Raw genomic sequence first — 13,426 nt, 5'->3', positions numbered from 1 at the left:
GATAGACCTGCTTCTAGTCAAACACATTTCAGAGCACACATACCTTTTTGTGTGTGTTTGAATAGGTAGTTTTTCCCACATATGCTATGAGAGAATCTGTAGGTTTACAGAAAAATCATGCAGAAAACACAATGATCCCATATATCGCACTTGTTATTAATACATTGTATTACTATGGTTTCTTAGGTACAACTGATGAAAGAGTATTATTATATTAGTAGTGTTAACTTCAGCCCATTGTGTACATTAGGGTTCATTGTTTTGTACAGTCCTTTTTTTTCCTTAATTTTTATTCTAGTAGCATATGTACAAGCTAAAAGTTTGTCTTTTAATTACAGTCAAATACATAATTCAGTGCTGTTAGTTACATTCACAATGTTGTGCTATTATCACCACTAACCATTACCAATACCTTTCCATCATGCCAAATAGAAATTACATTTAAGCATTAACACCCCATTCCCTGCTTATATTCTGGCCTCTGGGAACCTGTACCCTGCTTTCCACAATACACATTCTTAATTGTGGTAATAAATTGCCCTAATGATATGACAGTATATTTGCAGGTATGTATCTAGGAGAGGACAGGGATGATTCTATAAGAATCATTAGGAAATACCATTAGAATTGCTTTGATTATGTATACTAATTGAAACTCTACCTACTTCTACATTCTGTATAGGTGCTGCTTCAAATCTAAACCTTTCTCTTTTTTTAATTAAATCTTCTCCAATTCACTTACATTCAAAGATAAGCTCTTCCTTCTCATGGAAAACTCACATCACCAGACACATACTCTTGTCCTTATCCTTGTCTACAGTTATCTTTGGGTGTATACTTATTGGACTAATGCTTATTTTACACATTTTCTTTTATGTCTTTGTTCTAAAAGAAACCCTTGTATCCTTTTATCTATATTTTTGGTTCTACCATAATACTCTTTTTCTCATATGCTGTCACTTTGCACTTTCCATTTATCCTATCCCTTTAGGAAACTGATTATATTATGTTTTAGGTAACTTAAATATGTTTTCCCAATAGAAAAAGAATGGATTGGGGGGAGAACAAAACATGGGGAGAAATAAATACACAGGCCCAATCAACTTAAAATAGATCCCAGTTTCACTTGCAATTAGGCAATTAAAATGTAAGACTAAAAGGATATAAACTATATATTATATTTTTAACAAACAGAATATTGATATTGGTGATGAGTGTTACCAAGGGTTTGTGTAAACTGGAACTCTGTATAATGGCTTCCTTTTAAAGGAAATCGTGTGGCAGTCATTATTATTAAAAGTAATATTTTTGGCACAGCAATTTACTTATCACCCAAGGTAATAATTATCACATGTACATATGGAAGAATATACATTGATGCTCATTGTAAAATTGCCTGTGAGAATAGAAACATTATTCGATTGTACATAAAAAACAGAATGGTTAAAAAATTGTGGCATACTTATATCAGCATCAGTTAAATATAAACAGTATATCTCTATATATATACTAATAGAAGCCTTCCAAGTTAAAAAATATGAATCAGAAAAATATCATTTTTTATTTCTATTAAAACATATGCACAAAATTAAATATATACATATGTATTCAATATAAACACATATATATTGATAGATTTATAATCACATAAAACAACCTAAAATAATACATCCAATTTAGGAAGACTCTAAATTGGGTGATGGACGGAGAGGTGTGAGATAGAGTGCAAACAGGTTCATCACTATGGTTTCAAATTTTTAACAATGTCAGTGTGTTTAATGTATTCCTATGTGACCTGTATATTGTACTGTAAGTAAGAAATAATGCAGAGTTAAAATAGTATTGACAATAAATATAGACATCAAGAAATTATTGATGAGATGTCTCATAAAATATCAAGGAATTATTATAACTACTTGAAATACCTTCAGCCATATCTCTTTCTGTATCAAGAACTGTTAAGCTACTCTCTGTCCATGAAGGCAGCGCCCTTGTCTCTTTGTTCTTTATGGTAAAAATCCCTCAGTAACATTTGGTTGGAATTGGAGCCAATTCACCCATCAGATTCTCTGAGACTATTTTTCTATTTACCTTGAACCATCATTCATACCTGTTCTCAGTGTCCTTATGGTATGTGCAAGTACCCATTCTCTATCTTGTCATAGTTTATTGTTGATTTTTGCATATATATCTCTATTATTATATAGTGAATTCTACTGGGCAGAGTCCATGTATTTTCATATATTTGCTTTTGTTTCAATAAATGAATGAAAGAAAAAGAAAAGAAAAGGAAACATAGGGTAACATCATTATTTTTCTGGTAAAAAAATGAATATAAATGTAATGACAAACAGTGGCATCATTATAGATTTTTAACTGTCATCAAGAATTCCTAAACATTGTGGTGCATTAACAGTTTTCTAATTATAATATTAATTGTTCAAGACATACTCAGGGATAAGCCATCATTTTATTCCTTATCTGACTACAGGGTAGATAAAAAGAGGGGATGGAGGGAATAAATTGATATTTGCTTTTAGGGAAGAACAAAATAAATGCCATATAAATCTTCTGGCTACAGCCTACATCCCTATCCATCTGTTTATAAAAATAAAAAATAAAATAAATAAATATAAATTGACATCTATTAGGTGCTATGATAGTTGCATTATATGCATTATCACATTTACTTCTTAAGCGATTTTTAAGGTATGTAAACATTCTTATATCAAAAATAAGAAAACAAGCTCAGAATGCTTAATATAATTTGTCCAAATCTATTCTGCTATGAATTTACAGAGCTGGAATTTGAACCCAAGTCTAATTCCAAATTATTCTTATAATTCTTCATATTAACATGTAGAACATGTATACCCTATAGGTTTTTGTAAGTTTAAAAAGAGATAATGCATTTAACACTGCTCTGCGGAGCATAAAACCTTGCCCAAAGAACAAAGAGTTTAAGGTTAGCCCAGAATATAGGATTAATACATCAACCTTCCCAAACTTCTTGTCATCAGTCTTTCTTTGATGAACTGATATGAGTAGGGAAGCCCCTACACACAATTCTCCAGCACAGTTAAGTCTAGTTCTAGTTAAGTCTATAATAGGGTAGGGATGCCTGCTAGTCAATACCACAAATCCAGAAAGGCTCAGCTCTCCCCAGAAACCTTTCACAATCCTGATTTTCTGAGCCTGTCAGCTCACATGAGATCTGGGAAACTTCCATCTATTGTCCATCTAGCTCATGACACAAATGAGAGTCACTAGGCATTGCCCTACCTCACCAGGGGTCCTGTGGGGATGGGAAGAGAGCCCACTTGGCCTGAGGGAAGCTGCACTTCTCTCATGACTTACAGCTTTTCCAAATGAGCTCAGTTGTGGGTATGTTTCCAGATATGTGTCTCCCATGGGTGTGGGGTGGACATGACCTCCCCATGGTGTTAGAGAAAGAAGCCATTGGGAGTAAGATTTAAGTTCAGAATTTAGCATCTATGTCCTTGGAGCTGATATCTTAATAGGAGAATCCAAAAAGGGGGTGAGGGGAGGGAAAAGGGGAGTGAAAATCTTCATAACTTTATCTCCAGCCTGCCTCTCTGCAGAACTGCTTAAGTTCCAGAATGTTGGTTTTTAAAATTATCATATAGGTATGAGACAAGAGAAGATAAATATTTTCCTGTTCTTTTGTTTTAAATAATGCCTTTTTATTTTTAATAGAAAACATATAATGAGAAAAATAATAGGATTCTTAATGTCCAGTTGCTACTTGGTTTAATTTTGCTTCATAATTTTCCTATTCATCTGATTATGAATATTCCCTTAGTAATTCATTAGAAAAACTTTTATGGAAAATTTATTTGATTATGTAAAACAAATTGAAATGAGATTTTAGTGAGAATTATACTACACATAAATGTTAATGTCTTTAAACAGGCAATCCTTTTACTCTTAACCACATTCACATATGGAATTCAGTGTTGTTAATTACATTCACAGTATTGTGCTATTTTTAATAATAGCCATTTTAGTGGATATGAAATGATATATCACTGTGGTTTTGAATTGAGAAGGAAAATCAGAATGAAAAGAGATTTTTGTCTTAACAGATTATGTTAAAATAACTTACTCTTACAATTTTTACAAACATATGACCATGTGAACACATTGCCTTGGTAGGAGCAGGCCCCTGATGATTAAGCATCATTAGCCTCAGATTAAGAATACTTCAGTGTATGGGTTATATAATCAGTGTAGGAGTCAAAATACATAAGCTGGAGTGTGCATAACATGCATCAGAGCATTGTGAATTTATCAGGTCAGGATGCTCCACCAGGACATGCCATGAGAGCATTTGGCTGTCTCCTACCACAAAGGGCATTGAGCACCAAGAAGTTAAAATGTATGTGCACCGTGTCTCTCACTCTTTCTTCCTTTCCAGCCCCAATGCAGCCTAGAAGCAGCATAGTAAGGTTAGAGGGAAGGGCAAGAGATGACACTTGGATAAGTGAGGTACTTCAGGCACATCATTTAACAAGGCACCCACTCTCAGGGTCCAGCATGAGGTTTGAGCTTGTGTAACCCTAATCTCAGTCCTGAGACTCTACTATCCCCCACCCTGTCTCCTTCTACAACCAGGCCAGTCCTTGCCTGGGGGAAATGGATGATGCTTTTAATTAAATAAGAAATTGAAATTTTCAGTTTTAGCATATTGGATTTTCTAAGTATATTATTATAATTGTATTATTATCTCATATAAAATAAATGGTTTTAAATGTGAAAGGATTTAGTGTGAGGCAAATGTGTAAACTCAATTATTTACTAACTAAATGACAAAAAGTATGTTCACAATGAAGAGTTTTTTACTCAAACAGATATTATTGAAGAATTTATTTATTTCCTTTACATCTTTTTGATCTTCCACAAAAATGTGGTCATGGTAGCTTTGGCAACATGGTTGCTATTTCCTATTCAAAAGTTTATTCTGGAATCTGTCAGACTCTACCCTGAGCTCACGCCACACTGGGGCCTCTTTCTTGTCCCCTGGGAAGCTGATGTTCTGGAATTATTAATATTCTTGAGAGTAGCTACACAACCAGTAGGTTATAATATAGACACACCTGGAAATTTTCCTGTTACAGAACAGGTAGTGTCAAGGGTAAAGCAGCCATCTCATTTCTTCCTTCACCACTAAGGGATCCCTGCATACTTCATCAAGTACTTCAGAAAATTATATGACATTAGAGGTTAGAAATGAATGTTCTGGGGAAGCAGGTGGTTAGGAAATGATGGAGTCAGGATTAATATCTTCTATAGAGGAAACTCCTAATTCAAATTGACCAGATGCCATATAATCATTTTGCTTACCTTTTTACCTTTTCTTCCCCTTAACATCTGAATTAACTGTGATATTTCTTGAACCACCAGCTCTTAACATCTCTGTTCAGAGTTTTCCTCTCACCAGTAGATTTACAGTTCCTTTTCTTATCTTATCTCTAGGACAGATGGATAGTTCAGGTGAGGTTTTCCAAAGATATCTCATGCCACTGAAAATAGAAAACATCAAAGGAAAATCCCCTTCACTTCTTTTTTGGTTAAACCCTCGGTCATAGTTCCTACATAAGATTTTGGCACACACACCTGACTCAAGAATAAGTGAGTTTACTTAAGGCATTTTATCAAGAAGCAGAGAGAGAAGATTTGTAAGGTGTGATACAGAAAGGAGTACTGGCGAGGCAAAGGAAGAGGATTCACTAAAATACCAGCATGAAGTCAAAATGAATTGTAGAGATTTTGAGGATAAAAATACTGTAATTATTGTCCAAGTTAATACTGTTTTCCAATTCTGTATGCCCAGGAACCCTACCTGTACATGTAACCTTTGAAGTATATATTGCTGTAGCTGAAGTGAGAAGTAGATGTCTTGTGCTCTGCCCAAGAACATAGCAGCTCCTATAGTTACAATGGGACAAAGGGAAAGAAATCCTAAGTAAGTAACTAGCTTCTAAAGATACAGAGTAAATGGCTGCACTCTAATTAGGACACAGGCTGTTTGATCCCTTTGCTCTATTACTGCTGACTGTAAAACTCTGAGCTATCTTCATTTCTGAAAAGACCTTAAATGCCAAATCTCCAAGGAAAGTGAAGTACAAAAAAGAATGAGTCTCAAGAACAAATAGAAGACCTCAACAAAACAATAACAAGTAAAGAGATTCAATCAGTCATCAAAAACCTTCTGTGCTGGTTTGGATGTATTATGCCCCCCCAAACATCATGTTCTTTAATGCAATCTTGTGGGGGCAGATGTATTAGTGTTGATTAGGTTGGAATCTTTGGATTAAGTTGTTTTCATGGAGATGTGACCCACCCAACTGTGGGTGACAACTCTGATTCGATTATTTCAGTGTGACCGCATCCATTCAGCATGGGTCTTCATTAGTTTACCTGAGACCTATAAGATTTCAGACAGAGGGAACTCAGTGCTGCTGCAGCTTTGAGAGATGTTTTGAAGATGGCCATTGAAAGCTGATGTTGATGTTTTGGAGAACACCATGTTGAAACACAATCTGGGAGCAAACAGATGCCAGCCACGTGCCTTCCGAGCTAACAGAGGTTTTCTGGATGCCAATGGCCTTTCTCCAGTGAAGGTACGCTATTGTTGATGCCTTACCTTGGACACTTTATGGCCTTAAGACTGTAACTTTGTAACCAAATAAACCCCCTTTATAAAAGCCAATCCATTTCTGGTATTTTGGAAAATGGCAGCATTAGCAAACTGGAACACATTCCTACAAAGAAAATGATGGCTTCACAGCAAGTAAGAGGGTGGTTTCAATGGTACCTCATCAGATCCATTCAATTCATTTTAGTTCACAGAGGATGGCTTCACAGGGGATGATTTTACTTCAGCAGTAGGGAAGCTACCAAAGTGTGAACTGTTAAGGACTGAAAAGCAAAGCTCCACAAAGACAATAGCCGTGCCCAAGTTCTTGAGTAACTCTATGTATCAGGATAGTGGTAAGTCTTGGAGGATTGCAAATCACAACACAGGGGTCAAGGCCATGACCAAGATAATCTATTAGGCCAAGCTGCCTAATGAATGTTTCAAAATAGATCTCCCTCTCATGGAACCAAAATATGCTGAAGATTTGGTCCTAGCAGTACAGGAAATGATCAGAACAGTCACAGAACACATACAAAGGAAAAATGGCATGTGATCATGCAGATTGGAATACATTCTAATAATAAAGAGAATAGAGAAATTTTCCAGGAGAGCATTCAGATAGACAAGGCTGAAGGGCACTGACATCCAGGTGTGAATGGCCTCCAGCCATGGAATGTCACAGGGAAGGAAGGTACCAGAATGGAAATTGGTATTATTAAACAATGGCATGATGAAAACTACTGGTTATTTTCAGCTCTAGCTTGGTGGAGAATCTTTCATATTTTTTCTGTCTATTCATTACTGATGCCTTTGTTTATTAATTTATTCAAAATACTTGGCAATGTTTTCTACCCTGAGGAAAACATGGTGAACAGGACACAGTCTCTAACTTTAGATATTAACAATATAATAAGAAAGCAAGTGGTACAAAACAATGATTAAATTCCATTATGATTCTTGCAGTGATAGGTATACAAAAAGCAGTTCTATTACCTACTAGATAAAAGAACTATTTCTTTTGTGTGAGTGACCAAATTTATACTCAAGATGCTTAATCTTGTTTCTGAAGCATTCAGGACCTTTAAAATAAAGAGAAATTTATAAATTAAAAAGTTTACAAACAGAAAACACTGGTGTGTAAACTGAGACTATGAAAGAAGTGTTTCTGTGTGTGTATATATGTATGAGAGAGGTGGGAATAATTTGAGAGATATCATTTTGTCTATGATTGCTTCCTGGTATCATAAAACATATGGAAGAGGCCATGACAAAACACTGTTTGTTGACAGAAGAAGGTTACTTTGTTTTATGGATACTATGATTGCTTACAAGAAAGCATGTATACCCGCTTCTGTAGTGAAACCTCTGAAACAATGAAAACCAATTTGTTACCAGAAATTAGGAATTTCACATCAAGGGAGATATAAACTTAAAGTACTGTCTATTTTAAATAATAGTTCCTGGAAAATTTTTTTATAACAAATAGTATTTTTTTTTTAAATTAAAAAAAGCAATGGTTAGTTGTTTCCAAAATTCTGATGTATTGTGTTTTCATTTTCATTTGTTTCAAAATACCTTCTAATGTTCCCTTTGATTTCTGATTTCATCTTTGGATGACTTAGAATGTTTTGGCAATTTTAAAAGGAAATTATTATTGATTTCAATTATCATATGAGTATTATACTTTAAGTCTGCTATTCTGATTTTGAATTCATATGCCCAGAGCTATTTGTAAGACACATTAAAATGTCAACAACATTATAGAAAGAAGGAACTAAATATTATTTCCTAAATGATACTTGAATGTCCACTATGCCAAGTCTAATTAACAAGACTTGAGAAATACCATTAATTGTGCATATTTGAGACTTACCTTCCAAAGAGATTAGAAATTTCTAAATTAGGACACTAAATGCATATAGCTTCTCAAACTAACCATAAAACTAGGAGACACCACCTTATACCAAGTAACTATTTTCTAATCATGCAATAGACATCCTCTCTCTATCATCTCATTCAACCTCCAAACAGCCTCTCCTTTCTCCATCATTTCTAACTAGTCGATACTGCCATGTGTTTTAGGGGCTGCAGGAGACCCTTCAGAAATTAGAAACATATACCTAAATTCTAGCATTCTCAGGAGCCCTACCCTCAACTCTTAGGATAGTTTACAGAACAGATATTTAACAACATTAATGGTGGCATATTGTACCCATCATCAGAACAAGAAAAAGCTGCTGTAGATACAGGAAGAAGAGGGCTTGTAAAAAGAACTACAGATTCTTTCACTGTTATTCTAGCATGGTGAAAGAAGGGGATTGAACAGAAAAGCTCATCTCAGTAAATATATAGAAGATTCATAACTTCTGAATTATATTTCTTAACACTTACTTTAGGTGTGGCTTGGAGAATTTAGATAAATTAATGACTCTGAAGCCTAGAGGATGGCGGGGGAGCAGAAATAAACATACCATTGAATTATGGAATTGGCAACCCATGAGCATAGGCAGAGCTTTCTCATTTGAAAATTAATAAAAAAAAGAGGCAAAAAGGATATCTGAAATCACTTGGTAAAGAAATGGGAAATTGGCTCTTAAAATTAAGGCTCAAGATTTATTTTGAGTATTATATTTACATCAGCAAAAAATATAAATTCAAAAACTAGATATTACTGTGTAAAGGGCTAGTAGAATACACTCACAGTTATGTCATTAAAAGTGCTTTTCAGGGAGCCTCCCGCCGCCGCCTCGCGGTCCTCCTTCTCCTCGTCCTCCTCTCGCCGCCACTGCCTCCGCCGGACTGAAGCAGCCAGGAGGCGGCGGCGGCTCTGGCTCGGGGCTGCGGGATGGGGAGTTAGCGCCACGGCGGCGGCAGTGGCCGCAGCGCACCCGGCCGCCGCCCCCCTCGGGCCCGTCCCACCAGGGGCGCCGGGCGCGGCCAGCCCGTCCCGGAGCCAGGCCCGCGGGCGGCGGCAGCGGCGGCGGAGCTGGGCAGGTGGCTGCGGCTGGAAGATGGCGCCCTAGGGCCCGGGCAGCGTCAGGCGGCGGTGCCGGCAGGTGCTGTACTGGATCCCGGTCGTGTTCATCAGCCTCCTGCTGGGCTGGTCCTACTACGCCTACGCCATCCAGCTGTGCGTAGATGTTTTCCTGTGAAGGCGAGCAGAAAACTAGAATGGCAGCTAGACATGTGGTCAAGGGAGAGATTTTTGTCCATGGAAAACATTGGAGAACAAGTCGTGTGCCTAATTGCTTATCATCTACTTTTTGCAATGTTTGTCTGGTCCTACTGGAAAACTATCTTTACATTACCAATGAATCCTTCAAAAGAATTCCATCTCTCTTATGCAGAGAAAGAATTATTGGAGAGAGAACCGAGAGGAGAAGCCCATCAGGAAGTTCTTAGGCGAGCAGCCAAAGATCTTCCCATCTATACAAGGACCATGTCTGGAGCAATCCGATACTGTGACAGATGCCAACTTGTAAAACCAGATCGCTGCCATCACTGCTCTGTCTGTGATAAATGTATTTTGAAGATGGATCATCATTGCCCTTGGGTGAACAATTGTGTTGGATTTTCAAATTATAAGTTTTTCCTCCTCTTCCTGGCTTATTCTCTACTCTACTGCATATTTATTGCTGCTACTGATTTACAGTATTTTATCAAATTTTGGACAAATGGCCTACCTGATACTCAAGCCAAGTTCCATATTATGTTTTTATTCTTTGCTGCAGCTATGTTTTCTGTCAGCTTGTCTTCTCTGTTTGGCTATCATTGTTGGCTAGTCAGCAAAAATAAATCTACATTAGAGGCTTTCAGAAGCCCAGTATTTCGTCATGGAACAGATAAGAATGGATTCAGCTTGGGTTTCAGTAAAAACATGCAACAAGTGTTTGGTGATGAGAAGAAGTATTGGTTACTACCTATTTTTTCAAGTCTAGGTGATGGTTGCTCCTTTCCCACCTGCCTTGTTAACCAGGATCCTGAACAACCATCTACTCCTGCAGGACTGAATTCAGCAGTTGAAAATCCGGAAAACCATCAATTTCCTGCAAAGCCATTGAGAGAGTCCCAGAGTCACCTTCTTATTGATTCCCAGTCTTGGACGGACAACAGCACAGACTCGGGAAAGGGCAAAACTGGTATGAGCAACCCTGCATTAACCTTGGAGAATGAGACTTAACTCTTCAAGCAAAATAAATTCATATTTTATAAATGTAAGGTGTCAGTGCTGTAGATGGATGGAAGAGAAGGAAAGCACCATTTGCCAGTTGTTCACATTTCCTTTCTCCTGGATATGCAAAATATGAGTTGATCAGTTCTCTCTAAGCCATTGCTTAAAACATAATACATTTTTATACAATATACAGTTTGTCTCAACTAACACAAATTCCTGTTAAATGTTAAGACTAAGTATGGTTTATGAATCAAGGGAGATAGTACCTTCTATCATAAAAACTTGGAATAAATTTATGGGCTAGTTTTTCACCCAAATATTTGGATAGCACAATTTATTACATAAAAAGTCCACTAATCATCTGATTTTCAGATTCAGAAAATTGAGAGTATTATTATACTGTGTGAGATTTAAAAGATTTCCAGTGACATTATATGATAAGCTTTTTTTGAAAACCTATTACCCTATGAGAAGGTGGAGGTAGAAAATCAGACTTTTTTGTTGGCTTTCTCTGATGTGAGTCCAGCCTCAGACTGAGTGAACTGTAATGACTATGAACTCATGACAAAAGTCAAGGGGCCTATGTTGAACATCACCATTCAGTTTTGCTGGATTTTAACCCAATTCTAGCCGTTGTTCCCTCCTGGAAAAGAATGATGAATATTGAAGCTTGAGTTCACTGATAAAGCCAATCGGCTAGAAAATTTTTGTCAGAACTAACACATTCCTCTTACCTCAGAAATATTTTTTTCATCTCTGCTTAAATTGAAGGACAATCTATAATAACAATTATGAGGATTGTTTTGTGACTTTCTTTGGTCAGTTTGACTTAGAAAAAAAATCTCTTTTTAGGTTATTCCTCCTATTGAACATAACAAAAATATGGAGTTTCTATTAATAATTCCTGATGGGTCAATGGATGAATACTTCAGTGATGTCGATGATATTTCTTTGTTCTCTCAGCAAAACTAGGACCGTGAAACTATATTATTCCTCAAAGACCTATTAAGATTAAATTATGCAAATATTCAAAAATCATATATTTTTGGAAATTTAGTTCAACATGAACTAAAGTGGTGCGCTGTTTGGAAATTTAGTTCAGGATAAACTTCAGTGGTGTGTTTCTCAATGCCAAAATGTTTGGCTTCAGTAAATACACTGAGAAACTCTTGTGCCTGTATGCACTATTTAAAAAAAGTTTTGTTTTTTAAAAATTTGAATGAAGTGTATGTAAGTTTTGTAAGTGTTAGTTAGCAATTAGAATAATAGGTTGTATTTTTTTGGTACTGACTTTGAGAATTTAAAGTAGGTTACCTTTTAAAACTACACAGCTAAGGACTTTGGTATTTAATCAAAGAGAAAACAGTATTAAACTTTTTGAAATCTTTGTTAGGCAAAAATTCAACACAAAATAAACTAGAAGATCAGAGGAAAAGATCCTTGCAGTTATTCCTCCTTGCAAAAATATTGAGTTTTATACTGAATGAGTTTATGGAAGAATCAATGCCAGCCTACATCATTTTATAGTTCTTTTGAGTGCCAGTTTTTGAACAATAGAAAAGCTGTCTTTTTCAGAATTTTTTTCAGTGAACGATTTTAATTCAAAATCTGCTTTAAGAAATCTCAGAAGTTGTGGTAGATTTTCACTTTTAACTTAAATTATTTATGGTCATCATTTTTCATTACCTAAAGTGCCAGATTGGAGCCCATAGCTACTGCTAGAAGTCCTAAGGGCAACAGCAGCAAGTAGTGTATTAAGAATTATATTCAGCCAGATTTTTTGCAAAGCACAGAACTAGGGTTATTTTCCTGGACAGGATTCTATTAGGTGTTCCCTCTTATCACTGTTTTTAAATTTTAGTAAACCTGTCAAACTGGAGACTAGGAAAAAAAGAGGGATTTTTATCCTTTTTCCTGTTAGAATACTGTTAAGACCTAAAGACTCTTTAGGTCTTTTACTTAATTATTTAAATACATAAGTCAAAACACATTAGAATCAGATTTGAAAAAAATAAATTTTTTTCATTAAGTTTTAATGATTTCTCTTTTCATATAGTGGATAAACTTTCAAGGGTTTTGTTTTGTTTTTAATTCTAGGGGATTATAATTTTTGGAGATGGTTGTTTATCTCATTAAATATGTAGTGTAAATTTTACCTGAGTGAATAAAACACCAAACAGACCTAAAAAAAAAAAAAAAAAAGTGCTTTTCAGAACAACTTTTCAATTAATGAGGAAATCAAATAGAAAGCAACTTATAAAACATAAGAACATGATGTCATATGCATTATATAATTACAATCCTTAGCTTTGAAGCAAAATCATAGGCTCCATTTCCTTTAATAAATTTGTGTTAAAATGCAAAATAAATAGGGTACATTAGCCTTGATCTTAATAATTAAAAAAATAGTACCACCAACACTACCTAGAGATATAGGAGAAAAGAAAATAATGCACAGAAATAAGAAGAAAAATTGGGAGCCAACACAACAAAAACCAAGAGAATGCTATTTCAGATGAATGCATTAGCCAAAGTTCTGTAAAATTTAAGAAAAACTGTAAAGTAACATTAAGCAAATTTATAAATTAAAA

The 13,426-nt window shown here is 35.6% G+C and overlaps 1 protein-coding gene across 1 annotated transcript; it reads left to right on the top strand.

Moving 5' to 3' along the window:
• Positions 1 to 9,665: 9,665 nt before the first annotated feature.
• On the top strand, positions 9,666 to 11,736 carry LOC119536318 (palmitoyltransferase ZDHHC2-like). Its single transcript, XM_037839077.1, has 2 exons — positions 9,666 to 9,799; positions 9,868 to 11,736. Exon 2 carries the CDS (start codon positions 9,873 to 9,875, stop codon positions 10,839 to 10,841), a length of 969 nt encoding a protein of 322 aa, XP_037695005.1. The 5' UTR covers positions 9,666 to 9,799; positions 9,868 to 9,872; the 3' UTR covers positions 10,842 to 11,736.
• Positions 11,737 to 13,426: the final 1,690 nt, after the last annotated feature.

Source organism: Choloepus didactylus, chromosome 6 (assembly GCF_015220235.1).
Source record: "Choloepus didactylus isolate mChoDid1 chromosome 6, mChoDid1.pri, whole genome shotgun sequence".
In the NCBI taxonomy this organism is placed as follows: Eukaryota; Metazoa; Chordata; class Mammalia; order Pilosa; family Megalonychidae; genus Choloepus; species Choloepus didactylus.
The sequence above is the reverse complement of the archived record's forward strand: the minus strand, read 5'-3'. Positions and strand labels throughout refer to the sequence as shown.